The 25,757-nt window shown below is 40.5% G+C and overlaps 1 protein-coding gene across 1 annotated transcript; it reads left to right on the top strand.

The window, feature by feature from the left end:
• Nucleotides 1–13,370: 13,370 nt before the first annotated feature.
• On the top strand, nt 13,371–19,121 carry NOPCHAP1 (NOP protein chaperone 1). Its single transcript, XM_082739058.1, has 4 exons — nt 13,371–13,556; nt 15,223–15,309; nt 17,020–17,156; nt 18,851–19,121. Exons 1-4 carry the CDS (start codon nt 13,442–13,444, stop codon nt 19,064–19,066), a joined length of 555 nt encoding a protein of 184 aa, XP_082595184.1. The 5' UTR covers nt 13,371–13,441; the 3' UTR covers nt 19,067–19,121.
• Nucleotides 19,122–25,757: the final 6,636 nt, after the last annotated feature.

The following is a 25,757-nucleotide window of genomic DNA, read 5'->3' as shown; positions in this document are numbered from 1 at the left end:
ACTCAAGTATTGAAGGATAAACAGACACAAAGGCTGCAATTTGCCCTCAAATTATTAAAAAAGAATCAAGTGGGTGTGTGGTGTGGGGAAAGGGAAAGGACTAAGATAAAGCCAAAGAGAAAACAGAGCAAAATGTATCCATTTTTTAATCTGGGTAAAAGGCATATAGGAGCTGTACTACTGTTGCCACTTGTCCATAAATCTGAAATTCTATCAAAATAAAAAGTGACAAAAGATGGAGATTGGGGGACATAGGAAGCTACGTTGGCAGCACCCCATCAATACAGAGGGAAAGGCCCTACAAAAATATGCTGGTTTTGCTTTGATTTTCTGTAGTCACCTCTCTTCTGTATATTCTTTGCAAAGGAAATAAAGGATTTATAGCCGGTGCATAGGTGGTCAGTTTAGAAGATTCAAAGGAAGACAGTTTTTGTGAACTTGAAAGTATTCATTCTAAATTAATAGAGACTTCTCTGTTCCGAATAACACTTTGGAGCCCTGTAACAATTTGTAATCAGAATGTGTAAACTTGCTAAATGTTCTTAACATGAGATAGATTAAAAAAAAAAAAAAAAAGGTAGTATAGGATGAGAAAAGGGAAACAGTGCAAACTATACAGAATTTACGAATGTTAAAAAAAAAAACTTTCCTTCAAGTTCTCTCCCATGATTTAACTCTTGCTTGTACATAGTCCCTCTTCTGATTGTATCTACGAGCTTGTGTACCTATTATCGTATGAAATAGTATCATTAGAATGCTTAGTTATTGGGGCGCCTGGGTGGCTCAGTGGGTTAAGCCGCTGCCTTCGGCTCAGGTCATGATCTCAGGGTCCTGGGAGGGAGTCCCACATGGGGCTCTCTGCTCAGCAGGGAGCCTGCTTCCTCCTCTCTCTCTCTCTGCCTGCCTCTCCAACTACTTGTGATTTCTCTCTGTCAAATAAATAAATAAATAAAAATATTAAAAAAAAAAAAAAAGAAGAATGCTTATTGACCTCATTCTAAATACTTTAGGGGAGATGCCAGCAGCCTAGTGCAAGACACTTGCTAGAGCAAGATCCATGTTACCAAGATCCTAGAAACATGAATGAAAGAATTAATGAATTAATTAAAAGAATTAAAATAAATTAATTTTTTAGAATGAAAAGATTTAATAAATTAAAAGAATTTAGTTATAAAAGAACTTAAAATTGGTTAAAATTGTGTGTGGGGGGGACAAACCATGAGGGACTGTGGACTCTAAGAAACAAACTGAAGGTTTTGGAGGGGGGGGAGGGTGGAGTGGTCCTGGTGGTGGGTATTAAGGAGGGCACGGATTGCACGGAGCACTGGGTGTGGTGCGTAAACAATGCATTCTGGAACACTGAAAAAGAATTAATTAACTTAAATTTCTTAAAAACCTGGTTAAAATGTAAAAATACTTTTCACCAAAAACTAATGAATTATGTCAAATGAAATGTCTCCCCACCTCCATCCACCTGTATGCACATTTTCACCCTTTATTAAAATACTATGATGTTACTCCTGATTTATTGATATTTAGCAGAATTTAGCACAGGTCTTATTTTTTGCCATGCCATTAATGGATGGAATTTTGAAGGAGAAATGATGCCTTGTACTGCATACAAAATTTAACCCCTAAAAAAATAATTTAAAAATTCCAACAGATGAGGCAGAGAATCAAGTGAACACCAGTTTAAGGTGGCTACTCTTTGGGACACCAGTCTGCTAGAAATAAAATTCTGCTTTCCCCTTACCCCCAACCCCCGAGTAAAAATTTTACGCTGCTAGAAAATAAAGCATTTCTTTGACACATTTAATTGTAGCTATAGGATTAAAATAGATTAACTAAGAGCCTAACCAAAATAAATTATTTGCAATATAATTACACCACAATTTTCAGCACTAAATGTGTATGCCTCTAGAGATAAAATAGTTTTGATTTACCAGACTGGGTAATTAAGTAGATAATTTAATTACCTAAGGGCCTGGGAACCAGGTAATAGCAATTTGGTAAGTTACTAGCAGTAATCATCAGTTTGATTAGTCTGCTGAAGATAAAAAGTAAGCCTGAAATAAAAATTACCTTTAGAAAAACCTCCAAATAATATATCCCTAGTACTATTGACTGTAGTAGACAGTGTGGGTGTCCCCCTCATTTTCTTGGCTGACACACACACACACACACACACACACACACACATACCCTGGCCCCAGCTAGAAGACTGACCCTGACTGGCCTCAAGCAATCAGGATAATCCCATGCCCTTTGTTTTAGCTAGTCCAAAAGATGGCCCATGACCCAAGTTCGTTAGCTTTATTTACATTTTATCTTTTGGTTCACAATTTTAGTTCCAGCTTCTTGGGGGAGTTACATTGTAACACCCAATCAGCAATAGGGTGCTGTTCCCCATTCCATCAGGATTAGAGCTCATCATAATAACCATAACATATATGGAAGTCAACCAGAGTTTCTTGTATTTATATGCCTTCTAAGCGTCTTAAAATTGACACTTAGAATTCTTTTCGTGTCTTTTTTCTGTTGAATAAAACAGATATTTATCCTGTTGGATTTCCCACCTTCTAGATTTGGCTGATTGCCCTCTTGAGTGGTTTCCCTTATCCTTCTATTCCTCACAGTTGCTGTAAAACAGTAGTTAGAACTCGGGGCTTGATTTAGGAAAGTTTTCTTTCTTTTACTTTTCTTTCTAACTTTCCTTTTTTTTTTTTTTTTGGTCTTGTTTTGTTTTCATGAAAACTTATTAGGCGCCAGTGTGCACTCCCTAACGCATCAAATTAGGGGCACACAAAATCTGGTTGGTCATACTTTGAGAGATGTCAGAATGAGGGACAGAGCCAGATTTCGGCAGCTTTGCCTAGTGGGAATCTCCGAGTTAGTTCCAGATTCCTTTTGCTACGACCCCAATTGTCTTTGAAAGCCTCCTTGCTTTCTGGCCCCACTTCCCAAGTTTATTCTCCCTGACCCAGACTTCACATCAACTATTTGTAGAAGATGCTCTGTTGCTTTTAGTGAGGAAAGGTAGTTAGCAGGCAGGATCCAGCTCAGGGATGCTTGTTATGGGACCTTGTTATCATTTCCAGACCTTCCGGTGAACCAAGCTCAGGGATAAGCAGTTTTTCAGAAAGAGGAAAAGAAATCATGAATTTATACAGATATTACCAATTCAAATTTAAAATTACAGGAGGACTTTACCTTTATTTCTTTTCTTGGAACAAAAAATCTGAGCTGCAAATGATATATATTTTTAAAGATTTTGTTTATTTATTTGACAGAGAGAGAGAGAGAGATCACAAGTAGGCAGAGAGGCAGGCAGAGAGAGAGGGGAAGCAGGCTCACCCATGAGCAGAGAGCCCGATGTGGGGCTGAATCCCAGCATCCTGATACCATGACCTGAGTTGAGGGCAGAGGCTTAATCCACTGAGCCACCCAGGTGCCTCTGCAAATGATATTAATATAAGTCTTAATTTGCCTTATCCAAGATTATACTTATAGCAGTTTCAGAATGACTGTACTAACAGTGCTACTAAAAATTAAGAGGATTGGATACACTTAAAAATTTCTATGTGGGTGTGTAGTCATTGTCATTGCCCTGAAGCTATATCTTACTAAGGATGTACCATCCAAATATTGTGTTTTAAAGTCACCTCAATCGGTTCTTTTCTGTGTTGTTACATAAACTTGACATACATAGTTGAATTCAGTTATTGCAGTTTGTTTTGGAGGGGATTTTCTTTCCTTTTGTCTTTATTTTTGTTTTCAAGTAGACAAGGTATTTACATGACTCCAAAGTCAAACTATAAAACCCAATATATTCTGTGAAGTTTAATGTCCTTTTCTTTTCCTTCTTTTCCTTTCCAGGTAACTATTTTTATTCAATTTTGACTTATCCTCCATTGTCTGTTGTTGAAAGTAGAAGCATATGTGCACGAACATGTGCGTATGCACATGTATGCGTGTATGTATATGTGTATGTATGTGTGAATGTATGTGTGTACACACATACATAGGTATTTTCCTCTCTTTATCACACAAAAGGCAGCATACAATAAAGCTGTTTTTCAAACTGCTTTATTAATTTAACGATATATCCAGAAGGCCACTCCATATGAGGGTGTGTAGATCTCCCTCATTGCCTTTCACACTGCGTGGTACTCCGCTGTGTGTTCATTCAACCAGATCCCCACTGATGGATGTCTAGGCTATTTCACTTTCTCTCCATTACAAATAGTGTATCCACAGGGGTGCCTGGGTGGCTCAGCTGGTTAAGCAGCTCCCTTAGGCTCAGGTCATGGTCTCAGGTTCCTGAGATTGAGTCCTACATCGGGCTCCCTGCTCACTGGGAAGTCTGCTTCTCGCTCTCCCTCTTCTGTTCCCCCTGTTTGTGTGCTCTTGCTTGCACACTCTCTCTCTCTCTCTCAAATAAAACAAATCTATAAAAAAATAAAATAAAACATGCCCCTTAAAAAAAACTGATCTTCCACTCGCCCCCACCTCTGAATATTGTTAGAAATTTCTGAGTAAAAGGGTAAATGCACAGGGGTTCCTGGGTGGCTCAGTTGGTTAAACATCCGACTCTTGGTTTTGGTTCGGGTCATGATCTGAGGCTCTGGAGAGCAAGCCCCTAAGCAGGCTCCCCACTCAGTGGGAATTCTGCTTCCCCTCTCTCTTTCCCTCTGCCCTACACCCCCCCCCCCGCCCATGCATGCATTCTCTCTCTCTAATATAAATAATTCATCTTTTTTTATAAAAGTAAATGTATAGGTAATTTTATTTGATAATGACAATTCCTTTCCATAACAATATTACCATTTTGCATTCCCAACATTAACGCACGACAGTGCCTGGTTCCCCACAACTTTCCCAACAGGTATGTTGTAATTTTTTATTAGTACCAATTTGGTATATGAGAAATAGTTGAAAATGAGAGTCATTTTCTTTTGCACACATTTTTAAAATATGAACGAGCTACAACATCTTTATATGTTTAAGCACCATTTTTATTTCTATTTCTGTGAATGATCTGTTCATTTCTCTAAACTGTTTTTTCATGATGTTATTTAGTTGTGTTCTATTAAGTTTTTAGAAACTCTTTATGTTACGGGTATTGAAAGTTTCCAGAAGTATTATAAGGGCCAATTTAGACCGAGCGATGCCATCTGGTTAAATGATGACTTTGTTGTTTATACAGTAAAAGTTAAACTGTCCCCCCACCCCCTTTCTCCAGGGGACTTACTTAAAACAAATCCCGGAAACTAGTCCCAGGTAACAAAGCCCAAATATAAGGATGGGTCAGGCCAGGTGGAGGTATTCAATCAGTGAGGGCAGCATACGGTCTCCTAGCTACCAAGGAGTATGGGCCCCCCCACTTTGGGTACCTTTTGGGCGCCCATTCTGACCAAGGTGAAGGCTAGTTCAAATATCTACTGTAGGGTAAATTGTAATTCAGTTGGTCACTTATGTGTGACCTAGCAGGACTGTGCAGCTTTCTCCGTGTTACAATCTCATTGGCCACCTGTGCATAGCCAGGCCCAACCACATGGCCTTTGTTTGCCCTTAAAAGCTAGTCTGTAAGGCAGAGGGGGGTCTCCTCTTTGCAAGAGATGTCCCTGGCTGGTCACTTTGATTCTCGATGCTTGGTGTGAAATAAAGCTTTGCTTGACCTTCACTTTGTATCAGTCTTGCTCCTTTGACCATGGACCCAAAAGCATAAGTTGGAAACCTTGTTTTAAAGTTTATTTGCCTTTTTACATTGCTTATGGTGACTTTTCTTAGGTAAAACTTCTTTTTGAATTTTGATGTAGTCAAATTCATGGATTATTTCTCTTACTGGTATATGTTTTCACAGATTTCTGGAACATTATCCATTTCAAACGGTTTCCTATAGGCCTTCAAATTTGTTTGCATAGAGTTGTACAAAGTAGTCTTAATACGTTTTTCTATATTTTCTCTGCTTTTATAATCAATATTGCATTATCATTTATTTGATATATTTATACCTTTAAACCTTTCGCCCCTCCCCTCTTCTGGTTTAGGTAAGCTACAGTTTGTTTACTTTCCTGACTTTTAAAATCTTAGCTTTGAGGGCTTCCTCTTGATGCAAGCATGTTTTTATAGTTTTAGGTGGAAGAGACTTTTAAAAATGTCATTATTTTCTAGTTATATTGAATCGAGTATGATCACAGAAGGCCATTTATATCATTTGCATTTTTCGAATGCATTGAAATTTTCTTCACAGATGCTGATATGTCAATTTTGTGAAATTTCTATGTCACTCAGGTTTAATTTGTATTATTAGGATTCAGTCCCCTCTTATTTTGATATTGTCTTTCTACTATGAACACTTATAATGAGCTGGTCATCTCCTCTTTCTCTTTCCTACTTTATCCCTAATACCTAATTTAAAGTACTATACTTTGTCTGGCTCAGGCAGTGGAGTATGTGACTCTTAATCTCAGGGTTGTGGGTTCAAGCCCCAAGTTAGGTTGGAGATTACTTAAAAATTAAAAACAGCTAAAATAAATAAAGTATTATATTTTATTCCAGGTTTCAAAAAGGAAGATTTTCTCTGCATTTATCATCTCTGCTTTCTCCCCATTTTTGATATTTATATTTCATTCATATTATCAAAACTATAAAAAAACACATACTATTCTGTGAACCTCATTCTCATCATTCTATCCTGAATTCCACTGTAAAATGCTCGCCTGCAAAACTGAAATTGAATTTGTCCAATCATTTTCTGAACCTTGTTCTCTGGTAGATACCTCAAGAAGGCTGGGAGCAATATTTCCTGTGTCCTTAACATGTTCATAACTGTCTACATCTTTAAAACTTTTATACCTGAAAAACAGGTAATGTCTTCTGTCCATCTCTTGACTGGATTATTTGTTTTTTGGGTGTTGAATTTGATAGGTTCTTTGTAGATCTCAGATATTGGCCCTTTATCTGATAAGACAGTTGCAAATATCTTCTCCCATTCTGTCAGTTATCTTTTGGTTTTGTCAACTATTTCCTTTGTTGTGCAAAGCTTTTTATCTTGATGAAGTCCTGATAGTTCATTTTTGCTTTTGTTTTCCCTTGTTTTTGGAGACAGGTCTAGCAAGAAGTTGCTGTGGCGGAGGTCACAGAGGTTGCTGCCTGTGTTCTCCTCTAGAATTTTGATGGACTCCTATCTCACATTTTGGTCTTTCATCTGTCTTGAGTTTACCATTGTGTGTAGTGTAAGTAAAGGGTCCAGTTTCATTCTTCTGCATGTGGCTGTCCAATTTTCCCAGCATCATTTGTTGAAAAGACTATCTTTTTTCCATTGGATATTCTTTCCTACTTTGTCAAAGATTAGTTGACCAAAAGTTGAGGATCCATTTCTGGGTTCTCTATTCCATTCCACTGATTTATGTGTCTGTTTTTGTGCCAGAACCATACTGTCTTGATGATTATAGCTTTGTAATAGAGCTGGAAGTCTGGAATTGTGGTGCCACCAGCTCTGGTTTTCTTTTTCAACATTATTCTGGCCTGTTGGGGTCTTTTCCGATTCCATACAAATTTTAGGATTATTTTTCCAGCTCTATGAAAAATAGATGGTATTTTATAGGGATTGCATTGAATGTGTCGATTGCTCTGGGTAGCATAGCATTTTAACAATATTTGTTCTTCTAATCCATGAACATGGAATGTTTTTCCATTTATTTGTGTCTTCCTCAATTTCTTTCATGAGTGTTCTATAGTTTTCTGTGTAGAGACAGAGAGTTCTCATGTGTCTTTAATCTGGTTTCCATCCTTTGTTACTATTGTACATACCATGGTACATTTGTCAAAAATAAGAACTGACACGCTGATAGGTCAATTTTGTGAAATTTCTATGTGACTGAGACATAGTAGTAGTTTGTGTTTTTCATTGAATCTGTCTATTTCATCTAAATTAGAAAATTTATTGGCATAATTGCTTAGAATATTTCCCTTATCCGTTTGATGTATATAGAATCTGTGGTAATGCTCCTCTTTCATTTCTGAGATTAATAATCTGTGTTCTCCAGTTATTTTCCGATTAGTTTGGATAGAGTCATCAATGTTACTGATTTTTGCAAGTAATCAGCTTGGTTTTATTGACTTTTAAAATTGTGGGGTTTTTTTATTTTATTGATTTCCATTATCTTTTTCTTTCTTCTGCTTGCTTTTAGTTTATTTATTTTTTTTTAAAGATTTTATTCATTTATTTGTCAGAGAGAGAGAGAGAGAGCAAGAGCAAGCACAGGCAGACAGAGTGCAAGGCAGAGTCAGAGGGAGAAGCAGGCTCCCTGTGGAGCAAGGAGCCCGATGTGGGACTCGATCCCAGGACACTGGGATCATGACCTGAGCCGAAGGCAGCTGCTTAACCAACTGAGCCACCCAGGCGTCCCTGCTTGCTTTTAGTTTAATTTGCTCCTTTTTTTTCTAGTTAATGTGGAAGCTTAGATAAATGAGACTTTATATCTTTTTAAATATAAGCACTTAATGCTATAAATTTCCCTCCTTGTACTGCACTAGCTACATTGCCTACATTTTGATATTTTCTGTGTTTATTTTAGTTCAGCTCAAAATATTTTATAATTTATTTTATATTTTTTATTTGACTCATGGGTTATTTAGAACTGAATTTTTTTAAAAAAAAAAAGAACTGAATTTTTTTTCCATTTAAAAAAATATTTATTTATTTATTTATTTATTTTACCGATTTCAGATTGAAGGCTGATCATATGGGTCTGGCTTTAAGAACTGAATTTTTAAATTTCCAAATATTTGGAGATTTTCCAGATATCTTTCTTTTATTGATTTTTACTTTTGATAACCTAGATAAGGTTTTTAGTTTTGTTGACAACAGAGAAAAAACATGGGATGACTTCATTCTTTGAAGTTTTTTTGTGACTTGTCTTGCATATATATGATCAATCTTATTGATTTTTCTGTTGCTGTTGAAACAATATATATTCTGCTGTTGTGAGTTCAGGTATTTTGCATGTCAGTTAAGTTGGTTGTTGGTTTTGCCCAAGGCTTCTTTAGGTATACTTATTCTACCAATTATGAGAAAGGAGTGTCAAGGGCGCCTGTTGGCTCAGTGGGTTAAGCCTCTGCCTTCTGCTCAGGTCATGATCTCAGGGTCCTGGGATCAAGCCCCCCATTGGGCTCTCTGCTCAGTGGGGAACCTGCCTCTTTCTGCCTGCCTCTCTGCCTACTTGTGATCTCTCTCTCTGTTACATAAAGAAATAAAAAAAACTTAAAAAAAAAAAAGAGTGTCAAAATCTGGAACAATCATATTAGGATTGTCTATTTCTACTTTTATTTCTATTAGATTTTTCTTCTTGTGCTTTAAAGTGTGGCTATGAGATTCATTCACAATTATTATTGTTATCTTGTCATGATGAATTTATCTTCTTATCATTATGAAATGTGTCTCTTTATTCTTGGTGCCTTCATCTGCTCAGGTTGCTATGACAAAGTACCACAAAGTTGGTGGCTTAAACAAGAAAAATTAATTTTCTCATGGTTTTGGAGGATGGAAATTCCAAATCAAGTTTCTAGCAGGGTTGATAACTGCTGAGAGGTCTCCCCTTGTGGGCCACAAGGCTGTCTTCTTACCATGTATTCAAATGGCCTTTCCTTGGTTGTGTGCATATAGGGACAGAAAGTCGTACTCTGGTGTTTATATAAGGGAACTAATCCTATTGGATCAGGACCCCACACTTACAACCTCATTTAATCATTATTACTTCCTTAGAGTCCCCATTTCCAGATACAGCCACAGTCAGGGGTTAGGGCTTCAACATATAGATTTTGGGAGGATACAAACATTCATTCTGTAACACTTGGTAATATTCTTTGTTTTGAAATCACTTTGTCTGATAGTAATGTAGCTACTCTAGCTTGATTTTTGTTTCATATTTGCATGGTTTATCTTTTCCATCACTTGACCTTTAACCTATGTATGTTTTTATAGTCAAAGGGAACTTATTGTGGACAGCATGCAGTTGGGTCTTGTTTTATCCAGTATAACAATTTTTTCCTTTTAAGTCTTAGACAAATGTACATCTAGTCTAATTACTGATATGGGTTTAGCTTAAGTTTACCATCTTTTTTTGGTTTTCTGTTTATCCCATCTGTTTTTTGCTCCTCATTATCTTTTATCCTGTTTTCTTTTGGATTAATTGATTATACTTCACAGCTCAGGTTCTATCTCCACTATTGGCTGAGCAGCTATTTCTCTTCTTTAGGTTTTTTTTTTTTTTTTAGTTGCTCTAGTATTTATAATATACATCTTTAACTTATCACTTTTTAAATCCTTCACATAAATATACTTCACATAAAATATAAGATCCCTACAACAAATTTACTACCTCCATCTTCGATGCTATTCTCGTATTTACTTTACTTCTACATTTGTTGTAAACCCTGTAATTAAAAAAAAAACCTAAACAATCAATTATTTTTAAAAGATTAAAAGTGAGAAAAACTATGTTTTACATTTATTTTCATATTTTATAAAATTGCTTTTCTGGTTAACAATGTCACTTCCAGGGGGAGACTGAATTCTGCCAGTGCATCTTCTACTCTATCTTGGCTAAATATGAATGTCTTAATTTCTAAGTTATTGTTACAAATAGCTCCATTAGTTTTGCACCTATGGAGTGCTTCTGATCTCATCAACAATTCACAACAGAGATTTGAGGACATTTCTAAAGGCTACAATCCTGTTGTACAGGGGTGGTCTATCAATCAGTGAAACAATTCACAATTATTCATTTGTTCAACTTTTCTCTGTTCAGTTAATAGTTAAACACAGATTAATCATTAAAGATGTGCCTGACTCTTTTATCCATTTTGAGTTTATCTTTGTGTATGGTGTAAGAGAATGGTCGAGTTTCATTCTTCTACATATAGCTGTCCAGTTTTTCCAGCACCACTTATTGAAGAGACCGTCTTTTTTCCACTGTATATTTTTTCCTGTTTTGTCAAAGATTATTTGACCATAGAGTTGAGGGTCCCTATCTGGGCTCTCTTCTCTGTTCCACTGGTCTATGTGTCTGTTTTTATGCCAGTACCATGCTGTCTTGGTGATCACAGCTTTGTAGTTAAGCTTGAAATCAGGTAACGTGATGCCCCCAGTTTTATTTTTGTTTTTCAATATTTCCTTAGCGATTTGGGGTCTCTTCTGATTCCATACAAATTTTTGAATTATTTGCTCCAGCTCTTTGAAAAATACCACTGGAATTTTGATCGGAATGGCATTAAAAGTATAGATTGCTCTAGGCAGTACAGACCTTTTAACAATGTTTATTCTTCTGATCCAAGATCTCAACATGAGACAGGAATCCATCAGAATTCTAGAGGAGAATATAGGCAGTAACCTCTTCGATATCAGCCACAGCAACTTCTTTCAAGATATGTCTCCAAAGGCAAAGGAAACAAAAGCAAAAATGAACTTTGGGGACTTCATCAAAATCAAAAGCTTCTACACAGCAAAGGAAACAGTCAACAAAACAAAGAGGCAACCCACGGAATGGGAGAAGATATTTGCAAATGACAGTACAGACAAAAGGTTGATATCCAGGATCTATAAAGAACTCCTCAAGCTTAACACACACAAAACAGACAATCATATAAAAAAATGGGCAGAAGATATGAACAGACACTTCTCCAATGAAGACATACAAATGGCTATCAGACAAATGAAAAAATGTTCATCATCACTAGCCATCAGGGAGATTCAAATTAAAACCACATTGAGATACCACCTTACACCACTTAGAATGGCCAAAATAAGCAAGACAGGAAACAACATGTGTTGGAGGGGATGTGGAGAAAGGGGAATCCTCTTACACTGTTGGTGGGAATGCAAGTTGGTGCAGCCACTTTGGAGAACAATGTGGAGATTCCTCAAGAAATTAAAAATAGATCTTCCCTATGACCTCGCAATTGCACTACTGGGTATTTACCCCCAAGATACAGATGTAGTAAGAAGAAGGGCCATCTGTACCCCAATGTTTATAGCAGCAATGGCCACCAAACTATGGAAAGAACCAAAATGCCCTTCAACGGACTAATGGATAAAGAAGATGTGGTCCATATACACTATGGAGTATTATGCCTCCATCAGAAAGGATGAATACTCAACTTTTGTAGCAACATGGACAGGACTGGAAGAGATTATGCTGAGTGAAATAAGCCAAGTAGAGAGAGTCAATTATCATATGACTTCACTTATTTGTGGAGCATAACAAATAGCATGGAGGACAAGGGGAGTTAGAGAGGAGAAGGGAGTTGGGGGAAATTGGAAGGAGAGGTGAACCATGAGAGACTATGGACTCTGAAAAACAATCTGAGGGTTTTGAAGGGGCGGGGGGGGGGGGAGGTTGGGGGAACCAGGTGGTGGGTATTGGAGAAGGCCCGGATTGCATGGAGCACTGGGTGTGGTGCAAAAACAATGAATATTGTTAGGCTGAAAATAAATTTAAAACATTAAAAAAAAAAAAAAAAAAAAAAAAAAAAAAGATGTGCCTGACTCTAAGGGAGGCACAAGAAAAAAAAGATGCTGTCCTTTCATTGAAGGATCTCCAGAGTAGGTTTTAAATAGAGAGTGAAATCGGCTTCTAACAGGCATTGCTCAGGTGTTCCTCCTCAATGCCTACTCTCACTTCTCCCATAATTCCTTGTGCCCTCTTTTTTATAACTTGGTTGAAAAACAATGGCAAGTCGTTATTACGATAACACTAAGGGAGGGTTGCTCGATGGATAGTTTCAGCTTTGCAAGGTGAAAAAATTCTAGAGCTCTGGTACATAACAATGTAAATGAAGTTAACACTTCTGAACTGTACACTTGAAAATGGTTAAGATGGTAGATTTTATATTGTGTATTTTTTTAAACACGACCTAAACATTTTAAAAAAACACAACATTTATTTTATTTTTTTTTAAAGATTTTATTTATTTATTTGACAGAGAGAAATCACAAGTAGATGGAGAGGCAGGCAGAGAGAGAGAGAGAGGGAAGCAGGCTCCCCGCCAAGCAGAGAGCCCGACGCGGGACTCGATCCCAGAACCCCGAGATCATGACCTGAGCCGAAGGCAGCGGCTCAACCCACTGAGCCACCCAGGCGCCCTAAAAAAAACCACAACATTTAAATGAGGAGGAAGGGAGCCCCCAGGGTGCAATGTTTTCGGGACTGTTTAGCCAAAACTGAGTTTTGTCTGCTCTTTCATCCGAAGCCCCAACCTTCCTTTTCCCGCCACAGGAATGGCCTCCCGGCTCCGCCAGGTGTCGCCATGGCCGCGGCCGCGCTCGCCCCGCCTACCGCCAAGTTTCGTCCAATCGCGGCCCTGGCCCCGCCCCCTGACCGAACCTCTTTCCTGCATCCGGGCCTAGGCGGGCTGGCTCTCAAGTCTAGCGAGGGGCATGGAGGTCCGCGCCGAGCCGCAGTCTGGCGCGAGCTGTTCGTCGTCCCCCCGGGACTGCTCAGCGATCCCGGTGTCCAAGGAGCTGCTGACAGCCGGGAGCGGCGGCCGCGGAGGTGACGGGCGGGTGGCCGCGGCGTGGAGCGTGCACGTGCGGCAGGGGGCGTGTGGCCGGGGCAGCGGCGGGGCCGGTCGGCGGCTCCGTGTCTGGGCCCCGCACGCGCGGCCCAGGGGACGCCCAGGGTGGCCGCGGGTCTCGGCAAGACCGCCGCGGCGGGGGTGGGGCTCGGGGGCCTCCGGGCGGGCACCCAGCCTCGGGCCCGGGATGGTTCTATTCCGCACAGTTGTGGGCGCCCACTCCGTGAAGTGCAGCAGCAGGACACCTCCCCTAAGGGCAGGGCCTGGGGAGGGCCTTAGGTCGACTGTCGCGGTCCGGCTTCGGGCTGGTCGGGACGCAGGCCACTGTTACGGACTAACCCCCCACCCCTACCCTCAGTGCTCACAAGACCACCGTTTAGTGCCTTGCCTCTCTCTTATAGAGGGACACTTGGGTCTAGGAAGCCCACATAGGATTTCAGACACTGTAGTAGGGAGTTCAAAAGCATCGATTCGAATCCCAACTCCACGATGGATTAGCTTTGGGACTACAGCAGAGTTGTTTACATTCTCAACGCTCAGTGTTCACATTTGGAAAATGGACGTAATAGTACCTGTTGATTTTTTTTTTTTTTTTTTTTTTTTAAGGAGAAGGAAAATGTGTTTAAGGTCTTGGGCATGTTCTTGGTGAATATTACCTTGAAGAGGACGTTCTGTGAGAACCCAGAGCATCCGGAGGAGTTATAGTAATAGCCAGAGTTTATGTCGTGCCTACTGGGACCCAGGACTTAATTAACTCATTTAATTCTCACAAAAACGTTGTGCAGGAGGTTCTGTTATCTCTGATTTGTAGGTGAGGAAACTGAGTCACAGTGTATCACACAGATAACTTGCTGGAGATCATGTGGCTGAAAAGTGACAAAATTGGGAATCAGACAGAACCTGTTGGATTTCTTATGCTAATCCAATTGCTAGACCTAAAGTACTAATCAAAGAGTATTTGTTGAGCTCTGCTTTGAGGGGAGTGAATAGGGGTTTTTGTACTTGAGTGAAGAGGTTTTCCAGGCTTTGGAAACAGGGTGATCAAAGCTTTGAGTTTGAAAGACAAGTCCTGTCCTCTGGGCTGTGATGGGCTGAAGAGTTTCTTGATTTGAGGAGTAGTGAGTGATGGGGCTGAAAAGGTGCGTGGGAGTGAGGGATGGACAGTTCTCCAGAGGGCTCCTTTGTCCAGGTTGGACATCCTTAAGTGAAGGTCCAGTAACAAGGCAGGTGTGCTTTATGAACAAACGAGTGCTCCAAGAGGGTGAGTAATTTGCCCAATATAATGAAGTGAGTAACCATTTCTGGCTTCACTTAACCCTCATTTTACTCTGTGCTGCTTCCTCTGTCCCTTCCTTGCAGACACTCATTTGTCCCTGGGGGGTTTCTGATCCAAGAGGGTGTAGGTTAGTTCCTTATTACTCCTCAGCGCCGGTGGCACATACAGATGTATGAGACAGGCCTACGGAAGGGGAGGTGGGTGGCCGTAAAGAAGTAAAATGTTGTCGTGGGACTTGGTGAGCCTCTCTTTCTACAGATGCCTGGGGGAACATGGAACGTTCAAGACTTGAGAGCGGTCGGAGGAAGTTTGCTGACGGGCTCCCATTTCTTCATGCTGTAGTAAACTAAGTGTGTGTGTGCTTTCAGGTATATGGGACAGGTTACTCATCAGCCCCAAGCCTAACTGCAGAAAAAAGTCCACTCTTCAGACAGTTCGGATAGAAAGGAGTCCCCGTAAGTATTTTTCCCTTTCTTCACTCCCCTCCTCTTTTAAGAACTTTCTCTGATATTCAGTTGTGCCCAGTGAAGCAGTAGAAATCCATAGTGAACCTCAGTCCAGCCGGAGCTGTTCATTGCTCACCCTGGGACCGCTCAGGATGTCGGTGTCTTAGGAGCTGCTGACAGCGTTTTCTTTCGTGGAGTTTCATCGGAGTCTTTCTTAGATCTTTCATTTCTTTCCTTACTGTGATCGCCATTGTGGGGGGCTTGTATTCTAGGACCTCACTGCATAACTTCCAGCAGTCCTATTTTATCATGAAAGGCCATCTTTTGACCTTTACCACCTTTTTCTTTTCTTCTTCTGTACTCTGGACGGTTCAGTCACGTACTGTGTGGCTGTGTCAGACTTAACAAGTCTTGAGAACTCATTACGTGCACAGTTATCTGCTTGGCCTCTTTTGAGAGCTAAAGAAATTAGACCTACCTTGTTTATTGATTCCCCTGTATAGTCCTCACTCCCATTTTTACAGATGAGTACACTGAGGTTTTGAATGGTTAAATTACATTTATTATTTAGGACATCTGTGGTTGCAAATGACTAAAATCCAGCTCTGATTGCCTTAAGCCAAAAAATAAATTATGTTGGCCAATTTTATTGAGGAGGGGGGAGGCATGGTGACTCCAGGTATATCTGCATCCGGGTGCTTGGGGTCCTAGAGGTCTGCTGCTCCGTATCTCTTAGCTCTCCTTTTAGGTGTTGACTAAATCTAGAGTGGGCCCTTCTCACCATGTGGCAGGTTGGCCAGTTTATCAACAGCTCAGCCAGTCATTTCCTCACTCAGAAGGAAGGGATCTCTTACGCAGTTCCAGCCAGAGTCCCGGGGTGGTCTCTTACTGGCCTGACCAGATCACAATGTCACTGAATATGTCACTGACCCAAATCATGTTGACCAAGGTTATGGAACATACAGATGTGAGAAGGGCAAGGCACCAGAGTGACTAAGAGTGACACAGCTTAAAAGGAAAGTCAGGATTATGTTATCAGAAGAAAGGGGAACAGATACTGGACAGGTAAAAACACCTGCTACTTAGTTAACTTGCCTAAGGTAAATGAGGGAGTAAGGGGTAGAACTGGGGTTCTGTTAATAATCTTGTCAGCCTGACCCCAAAGCCTCAGAGCCTGATGCAGCTAACTATTACGTCATATGTTCTCCTTATTCAGTTACTATTGGTTGGATGCCAGCCGTCTAGGAATGTACAGTTCTGAGGATATATGAAAACACAAACATTGAGAAATACTCACTAACTTGTGTAGTCCTCTTTAAGGACTCAGAAGAGGGTAGAGGTTTTTAAAATGGAAGAAATTTGCAAGTTTTTTTTTTTTTTTAAACTTCTGTTACTGTTGTTACTGTTGAATTCAGGAGTGTTTTACAATAAATTTTGGATTTTAAAAGTTGAAGTTTTGGGGCGCCTGCGTGGCTCAGTCAGTTAAGTGGCTGCCTTCAGCTCAGGTCACGATACCAGGGTCCTGGGATCAAGTCCCATATCTGGCTCCCTGCTCAGCAGAGAGCCTGCTTCTCCCTCTTTTCTCTGCCTGCCTCTGTCTACTTGTGCTCTCTATCTCTCTGTCAAATAAATAAGTAAAATCTTAAAAAAAAAAAAAAAAAGTTGAATTTTGGCCAAAGAGTCACATAAAGATTGATAAACTATATTTTCTCTCCTTAGTGTTGGACCAAGTACAGACCTTTCTACCACAGATGGCTCAGGCAAATGAAAAGCTAAGAGAAGAAATGGCAGCTGCACCACCTGGTCGTTTCAATATTGAAAATATTGATGGGGCTCTTGGAAAAGTTATACAAATGGTAATGATGCTTTGTTTTTATTTCATAAAGTAAAATTACCAGTATGCCTCATCATCTACAAAGGAGAGGACTTTTCCCGTTTTAATTCAAGTGTTATTTTCCTTCTTGTAGACTCTGCAGATGTGCCCAATATTGCATGGGGATGTGGTTATTTCATGATTAGGGGTCTTACAGATCAGTAAGCTTCTTTGAATGGAGTTTAGGAAGTTAGCAGTAGAGAAGAGGAGGGCTTTTTCAAGTCAAATATTACATTTGTTATCTTGAAGCATTAATTTACTAAGTGTCCCAAGTGGATTGTTTTTCCTAAAAGAAGACCTGAAAAAAGTAATCATAACCTGTTTCATTAAATATGTAAAAATAAAGGATGCATTTAACAGACCACTAACCTAAGCTACATGATAAATCTCCACATGGCCGCATATCTTCTTTCTACAGTGAAGTTCCCTTTAGAACACTTGTATCTAGACTGAGCTGACACCACTGTAGATAGTAATCTCATTATTGGCAGCTCTAGGAAGCTCCTTCTCTAGACTTTGTCTCCGATCCAGCCACTCTGCACAATGTCCCCTGCTGCTACCCTTGGTCCATGTCATCATGGTCTCCCTGTGGACTCTTGCCGTGATTCCTCAGCAGACTCTCCGGCTTCCGCCTTTGCTTTCCTAGAATCTGTTCTCTACAGCGTGTGTGGCCCACATTCCCATCACATCTCTGATGAGTTTGGAATCCTTCGAGGGCCCGTATGATCCTGCCTCCAGCTCTCCATCTAACTTACCTCCCATCGTGCCCTCTCTTTCCTCCAGTCCCATTCAGTCTCCTTGCTCCAGGTTTTTTTTTTTCTCTCTTTGTACAAGGCTCCTCTGAGATTTCTGCATTGTCACTGCCTCCAGCTCTCATCACTAGTCACCTCAGTAAGAGGCTTCCTCGATGTCCCTGTTAGAAGCTTATCCTGTCCTTCTTTACTTTTCATTTTCACAGCTTCACACTAAGCCTTACACTAGTTGATCATTGCGTTTCCTTCCCAACTAGAACCGAGGTCAGCAAGTATTTTGTGTATGGGGCCAGCTAGTAAATACTCAGGTTTGTGGACGCTGCTGTGTCCGTTATGACTGCTTATTTCTGCCATTTTAGCATGAAAGCAGCTGTAGATCATGTGTATGAATAGGCAGGTTTTATCAACACTGAAATTTGAATATCATATAATTCTCATGTTTCGTGAAATATTACCCTTTTGATTTTTTACTTCTACTACTTAAAAATTAAAAAAAACATTCTTAGCTCAGGAGCCAAACAAAAACAGGTAGCGGGCTGGGTTTGGCCTTCAAGCTGTAGTTTGCCAATCCCTCTCAAAAACCTAAGTTTCAGAAAGGCAAAGATTTTATTGCTGTTCTTGTGGAGTTTCTAGGACCTAGTGTGGTGCCTGGTTCATGTTAGTGTTTGTTAATATTTGTTGAACACATATTGTTGAACATGTTCAGGATATATAGAATCGGGTTTCGGGGGACTTCTTACACCTGTAAATCATCATGGAGGACTATGGCAACTGAAAGGAAAAAGTACCATATTGTATTAAAAACATTTCTTGTCCTGTGTGCTTCAGGATTTGTGTTCAGTGTTGTTGGTTGTTCGTAAGGGTGTTATTACAACTTTCTAGGGATCTGCCCTGAAATGAATTTCTCACATGGTGCTTTTGGCAGGACGTGGCCTTGTTTGAGATGAACCAAGATGATTCAAAAGAAGAGGTCAGTTCAGAAGAGAGTTCGCAAGACAGCTCGGAGGACAGCTCAGAATCTGAGGGGGAAGATGATGGCGCTTCTGAAGTCACCATAGATAATATTAAGCTTCCTCATTCAGAAGGTGGAAAAGGCAAGATCGAGGTTTTGGACAGTCCTGCCAGTAAAAAAAAGAAATAGTAAAATAAATGATCTCCGGAACAGGTGATACACGCCTGCTAATTCTGCAGAAAAAGAGTATGGCTTGCTGGTTATTTTGCATTTCAGGTATCTGTGGTGCTTTTATGTATTTTTAGATGTATTTTGTTTCTCTGAGAAACAAAAGCTACCTTTTAAAGAGCTGGACTAGGTCGCATTTGGGGAGCCTCTAAGATCATACTGTCTTTGATCTCATGCTAAAGAGATTTCACTTAGAAAGCTTAAGTTTATGTGTAGTCACGAGTGAATTTGTTGGTATCTTCTTACGCATAGACTTCAGTAATAGCACACTTACTTTATTTTTTTAAAGATTTTATTTATTTATTGGACAGACAGAGATCACAAGTAGGCAGAGAGGCAGGCAGAGAGAGGAGGAAGCAGGCTCCCCGCCGAGCAGAGAGCCCGATGCAGGGTTCCATCCCAGAACACTGGGATCATGACCTGAGCTGAAGGCAGAGGCTTCAACCCACTGAGACTGAGCCACCCAGGCGCCCCAGAAATAGCACACTTATTTTAAAGTACAAATACAAATCATCTGTTTGTTTTAAATTTATTCTCTCGAATAAAAAAATCTGGGTGTTTTTTTTTTTTTTTTTTTTTTTTTTTTAGGTCATTAGAAAGTCACATTTGTTAACATCACAGCAGGTTCAATGGGGGAGAATTTTTTTAAGAGAAATTTTTTTTACAAAGGAAAGAATAACTTATATTCAGCTGCCCTCGGGCGTTGCTACTTTCATTAAAAGAAGAGGAAGAAAGTCCTTTCTAGTTTGAGCTGGAAATCTGGCACTCTGTGGTTTCATCAGCTCTGGGGACTCTGCAGTCAGCCGCTCTGCAGATAGAAATCACGGGCTGGAAAAATTCATGGGTTTTTTGTTTTTGTTTGTCCTTTTCTTTCATAAGGCAGATTTTTTGTTTCAGTCATTAAAACTATTATACACAGTTGCCCACAGTTTGAAACCTATCAAATGTAGAACATAAGGGACCTCACAGAAAAAATAGGGTGTGGTACAAAACGAGTGTAACCAGTCTTTTTTCCCTTTCAAGGGTCAAAATGATCCTCTGCTGGAGTCATCTGTTTGCCTCGTTCTTGACCTTATTAAATTTGTTTCAGATCTCATCTGCCAAGGGACTGGCTTTGCCCAGGATATAGGCCTGAGAATTTAAAAGATCATCTCCAAATGGGTTGAGCTGGGGGCTCTCTTTTAACCCTTTTTTCCCGACTCCTCACGTTAGCTCAAGACATCTTGTAAATACTCTGAAGATAATTCTCAAGTTTCTTTCTGGTATTTCCCATTGAAAATTGGAACCAACTCTTCTGGGCTGTGCTTCACTAAACGTACGAAGAAATGCACAGAGCTGGAAATGAGACGACTCAGTTAGAAAGGTTATTGTGCTATATTTAGTGGCACCGAACATAGCTGGGATGAATTATTGGTGTAAATAGTTAAAGACCTCTTCCCAGCAGCTCATATCTTCTGCTGCATTGGGGGAAGAGTTGCATTTGTCTGGTTCATGACCTAGCATGGCGGATGGTACCGAGTAGGCGCAGGATAATGGATATAATGAGGGTAAATAGGAAATTTCAAGCCATGGTAGGCTGTTCCAGGCGGGGGGTATGAAGGTGTAACTTCACAGGAAATACACATCCTGGTGGAAATAATCTGAATGATCAGTGAGAGACCAGTCAGTCTAGAAGTATATACTAGTATGTAGAGTTTTAATAGTTTCCTTCTGCTGTGGCTAGCTCATGTGCTACAGTGAGCCTCCCTGTACAGTGAAGGAAGTCAACTAAATTCATGTCCTTTGGACATTCTTAAGACAATAGAAAAAAGAAAAACATGAAAACAATTTATGATAGGGTTGTCATTTTAAGTGTAAAATGGATGAATTATTCAGTGTACAATGTCAGAACTGGCTGTTTCAAGCAAGATTAGATCTTAGCGTCATACCATGTGCTAAGATAAATTTTGTGTGGATTAAAGACTTAAATATAAAAAAAATCACAAGAGTTTCATATTAAAATATGGGTGAACGTTTAATAGCGAAATTGGGGGAAAGTTTTTTTTTCTTTTTTCAGGAAGTAGGAGTCAAAAAAAAAAATTTGTTTTTTAAAACCAGAATGGCAAAGGCTGAAATCACAAAGGAAAAGAGCAGAAAACTCATCTGTATAAATATTCAAAACTAAGTGCATAGCAAAGAAATTTTAAAGGCAAGGGACAAAATGGGAAAAATATTTGCAACATAAGATTGAGTATCAGTATATGAAGGACTCTACAGATTACAAAAAGGACTAATATCTTAATAATGAAAAGGCTGTAAGACAAAGAATTCACAGAAAAAAAAAGTTTAACCCCACGTATCAAAAAAAAAAAAAGTGCAGATGAAAGTATTCTTGAATTAGCAGATTGGCAGATGAAAGCATGGCTAGTACTTGCCAAGCCCTTCCTGTGTCACCCATTATGTCAGTGTCTAACATTTTGAGTCACCACCACTCAGTAGTACATAAAAATATATTGAGTTGCACATTTAACGTTTGTGCACTTTGCCATCGCACCTTTATTAGAAAGATGTTTGTCAGCATTTGGCCCTTCAGGCTGCTGGAAAGTAAATCACCATTGTGCTTTGGTTAGTCTGACCCGTGCTTTTTCTGTCTGGTGCTGGGGTGTGAAATGGGGCAGCCCTTTGGCCAGCAGTTCTTTTCCTGCTAAGGTTGTTGAAGGATACCATGCTCGTGGGGGTCCCATCCGTCTGAGGCTCTGTGAGAGTTATAAATCCGAAAATCTGGTGTAATGGTGTTTGAAGCAAAATTTTCATTCTGAATGAATCTCTTGTCGATTCCCATAACATTTTAATTGTGCATTAAATATGGTAATTATTTAAAAAAAAATCTCTGCCTTACAAAGTAGCTTGTATTATTGTATCTGTATTCCCTAGTCTGGTAGGAAAGGCAAGGGGAGAGGCTGAGCTTATTTTCACTTGTATTTCCCAAGGTGCCTAGTAGAGGGCCTTTCCCTTGGTTGAAATGTACAATAAATGTTCATTAAACTACACTTTTTTTAATCAGTAAAGTAATTCATTTTATTTCATTATTATTATTTTTAAGATTTTTATCTATTTATTTATTTGACAGACAGAGATCACAAGTAGGCAGAGAGGCAGGCAGAGAGAGAGGGGGGAAGCAGGCTCCCTGCCGAGCAGAGACCCCGATACGGGGCTAGTTCTCAGGACCCTGGGATCATGACCCAAGCCAAAGGCAGAGGCCTTAACCCACTGAGCCACCCAGGGGCCCCAAAGTAATTCATTTTAAATGTCAGTGATTCTTGATCCTGAAGAAATAAGATGGGGTAAATTACGATTAGTAAACTTCCAAAGAGTTGAATGCTGGGATCTTTGACTCCCCACCACCTGGTCACGGGAAACCTGCCAGTGACTGGAGTGGGAATGAACACGTGACACCAACTTTCCCAGTGAGGCGTAAGCAAAGCCTCGTTCTTGGACTCTGGGAAAGGAAAGGATTCTTCATTTTTAGAAAGGCACAGAAGAGGTGGTTCCTTTCTTCTTTTAGAAGAAAGGATTGACTATTTCATGACTGGATAGGATTCCCGGGAATCCTGTCTAGTGGTTGTAAATGGAGCCAACTCTTGAGTCTGTGCCCCAGGGACAGCAAAGTAAAGCAGGGGCACCATGAAGTCACTGCATAAAGAAGCAGATGGAATCACTGGACTGTTCTGTGACGTAGTAAGTGTCCTAATTGTTTTAAAAAACAACAGCAACAAAATAAAAAACCACCACCTTAAGAGAAAATTCTGCTTAGATCCACTTCACAGATGATAAAAGTGGCCTGGGGCTTCTAAGTACCTTTCCTAAGGCCTCACAACAGGTAAGTGGTGGAACTAGGTGTCGCCCAGATGGTCACAGCCAGCCACTGTGGGCCCACCAGTTGCTCTGCCAGCAGCCCGGACCCCAAAGCTGTCTGGACCAGACCCCGGCCTGGCCGTTTATCTCAGTTTCCCCAACTGCAAAATGGGGGTAACCATCTTCCTCATGTAGTTTTGGTAAGAAATGGATAAGCTGAAACAGCACATGTTTAGAGCAGTGCTCAGCAAATGTGAGGTATGCTACAGGAATAATGTGCCGGGGTGGCAAGAATTTGGGGGGAAACTTAGTAAGATTATAGGTTCTAGGAATTTCTCCTAGTTAACAGCTCTGTCCACAGATTTCTATATAAGATTTATTGCCAAGTTTAAAATAGCAGAAACCAACTATGTCCGGCATGTGTGTAAACACGCACCAACAGAGAACAAGTTAACCACTGAACATATGAAGAAGTATGTTTATTGACACAGAAAGATGCTTGTATATTGTTAATTGCAAAAAGCAGGTAATAAAGTTAATGTACAGTATTATAGTAATTCTGTAAAATACACATTCAAAGGAAAAGTCTGGAACACTCTCAAATGTCTGGTTCTTTCTGTGTGGAGAGTTTTTTTTTTTTTTTAAAGATTTTATTTATTTATCAGAGAGAGAGAGGGGGAGAGAGCAAGCACAGGCAGACAGAATGGCAGGCAGAGGCAGAGGGAGAAGCGGGCTCCCTGCTGAGCAAGGAGCCCAATGTGGGACTCAATCCCAGGACGCTGGGATCATGACCTGAGCCAAAGGCAGCTGCTTAACCAACTGAGCCACCCAGGTGTCCCCTGTGTGGAGAGTTTATAGCTGAATCTTACCTTCCGGTTTTATGTGTTTTCGCATAATTAGGTCTTATTGAACCATTTAAAAAATCCACTTGGGTATTATTTGTGTAACCGCGGTGATAATCACCCCATCCACCAAGTCTCATATCCGAGAATCTCCCTCGGCCCAGTTCCTCTCTACAGTCTGACTTTCCTGGAGGGCAGGTATGGGGGAACGAGTTTGGCTTCTCACCCTGTCTCTAGCCATTTGCACAACAGCTTCTGAAGACAATGACAGATGTTCAGTGTGTCCTGCTGCTCACCATGCAGGCCCTGAGTTAGGCACCGGCAGTAAAAGGCCACCAGCTTGGTTAAGATCACCAGCTTCTTTGCCAAGGGTGCCTCTTCTGCTACTTAACAGATACATGATTTGGGCAGGTTGCTTAACCTCTTTGTTTGAAAGCAAGCATTTCTTGAGCTCCTTGTATGTATTAGGCATTGCAGATGCAGCACTGAACAAAAGAAGCACCTGTATATTCTGATGAGGAGAGACTGACAATAAATATGCCAGATTGTGATAAATGCTATGAAAATAATGCTGGATAAGAATAAATAATAGGGCAGATGAGGTATGAATGTGGGGACTAGAAAATCTGTCTCTTCCGAGATGAGACTGGCGGCGAGACATGAAGGGAGAGAGGCAGCCAGCCAGGAGGTTGTATGTAGGAATAGAGTTGCAGGCAAAGGTGTGCTGACACTGACTTACTCGTGTTCTGATTGCACGCATCTCTACAGTTCGCAGTTAGCCTTGATGGGGGCATTTACACAGAAGTGAGCTACTGCTCCAAGAATTGTTTCCTCCAGAGAACCATTTGGTAAATATTCACCAGCACACCACTGAGAAGAGGAACAGTAAATGCAAAGGCCCTGAGGTAAGAGTTTGCTTGGCTGAGGAACATCTAGGAAGGCTAGGCAGAACAAGAGGGAAATTCATAGGAGATAGAGTCAGAGGTAGCCAGGAGCAAGATCGATAGGACTATATAGACCCCAGTAAGTACACTAGACCTTACTCTAATCTGATTGGGGGCCATTGGAAGGCTTGAGCCAAAGGAGTGACAGCATCTGACTCAAACTATGAATAGATCCACACAGAGAGGAACCAGGAAGACAGGCTGGGAGACCCAGGCATAACTGGGATCAGCTATAAGGTTGGCTCCTGCCGTAGCTGAGGAGCTAGTAAGAAGAACCCCACAACTTACTCATTTTTCTCAGATGTGTAGACATTTACAAAGTGCTTAGTAGAGTATCTAGCACACAGGAGGCCCTCAGTACATGACAGCTGTGGTTACTATTGTCCAAAAAAAGGCTGATCCTGGTGGTGGAGAAGGGGTGTTCCTACCTGGTTAGGAAGGCAGATAATTTCAGCACCAAATGGTAAACACTGTTCCAGACAAGTGAGAGCATGGAAGGGAGACCCTCAAACCGAGCTGGAGGTAGGAAGCCACAAAGGGTATGTGAGCCAAAATTGACTGCTTTAGGAGAAGGCAAGCGGAAGAGGATTAGGAGGGCCTTAGAACCACTTGGAAGTGTCCACACTTCCCCATGCAGGGGACAGTCAGATCACAGCTTTATTCTTTAGCCAAATCATCTGGGATCTGAAAGCACAATGATAATCTTAAAATTTTTTTTTTCTTAAGTATTCTCTACACCCAACATGGGGCTCGAACTCAGGACCCCAAGATCAAGAGTTGCATGTTCCACCACCTAAGCCAGACAGCCAACCGGAAAACTGATCACCTAATTATTCCTGGTGTTAATTAAATCACCCGGTAGGCTGTGGGTCATTATGTTCCACTTCAAATTCACTGGTCATTTTGTGAATTCTGTGGAACCCTGGATTCAGATCAGCACTCAGATACAAAGACTCAAGCCAGTAGGAACTTTAGAACTTACTATGGAAGAAGTGTAAGGCCCTACTTAGCCAGAGCAAGCCATTTTGTTGT

The sequence above is a fragment of the Mustela nivalis genome (genome assembly GCF_964662115.1).
Source record: "Mustela nivalis genome assembly, chromosome: 7".
In the NCBI taxonomy this organism is placed as follows: domain Eukaryota; kingdom Metazoa; phylum Chordata; class Mammalia; order Carnivora; family Mustelidae; genus Mustela; species Mustela nivalis.
This window is presented reverse-complemented; position numbering and strand designations above follow the sequence as displayed.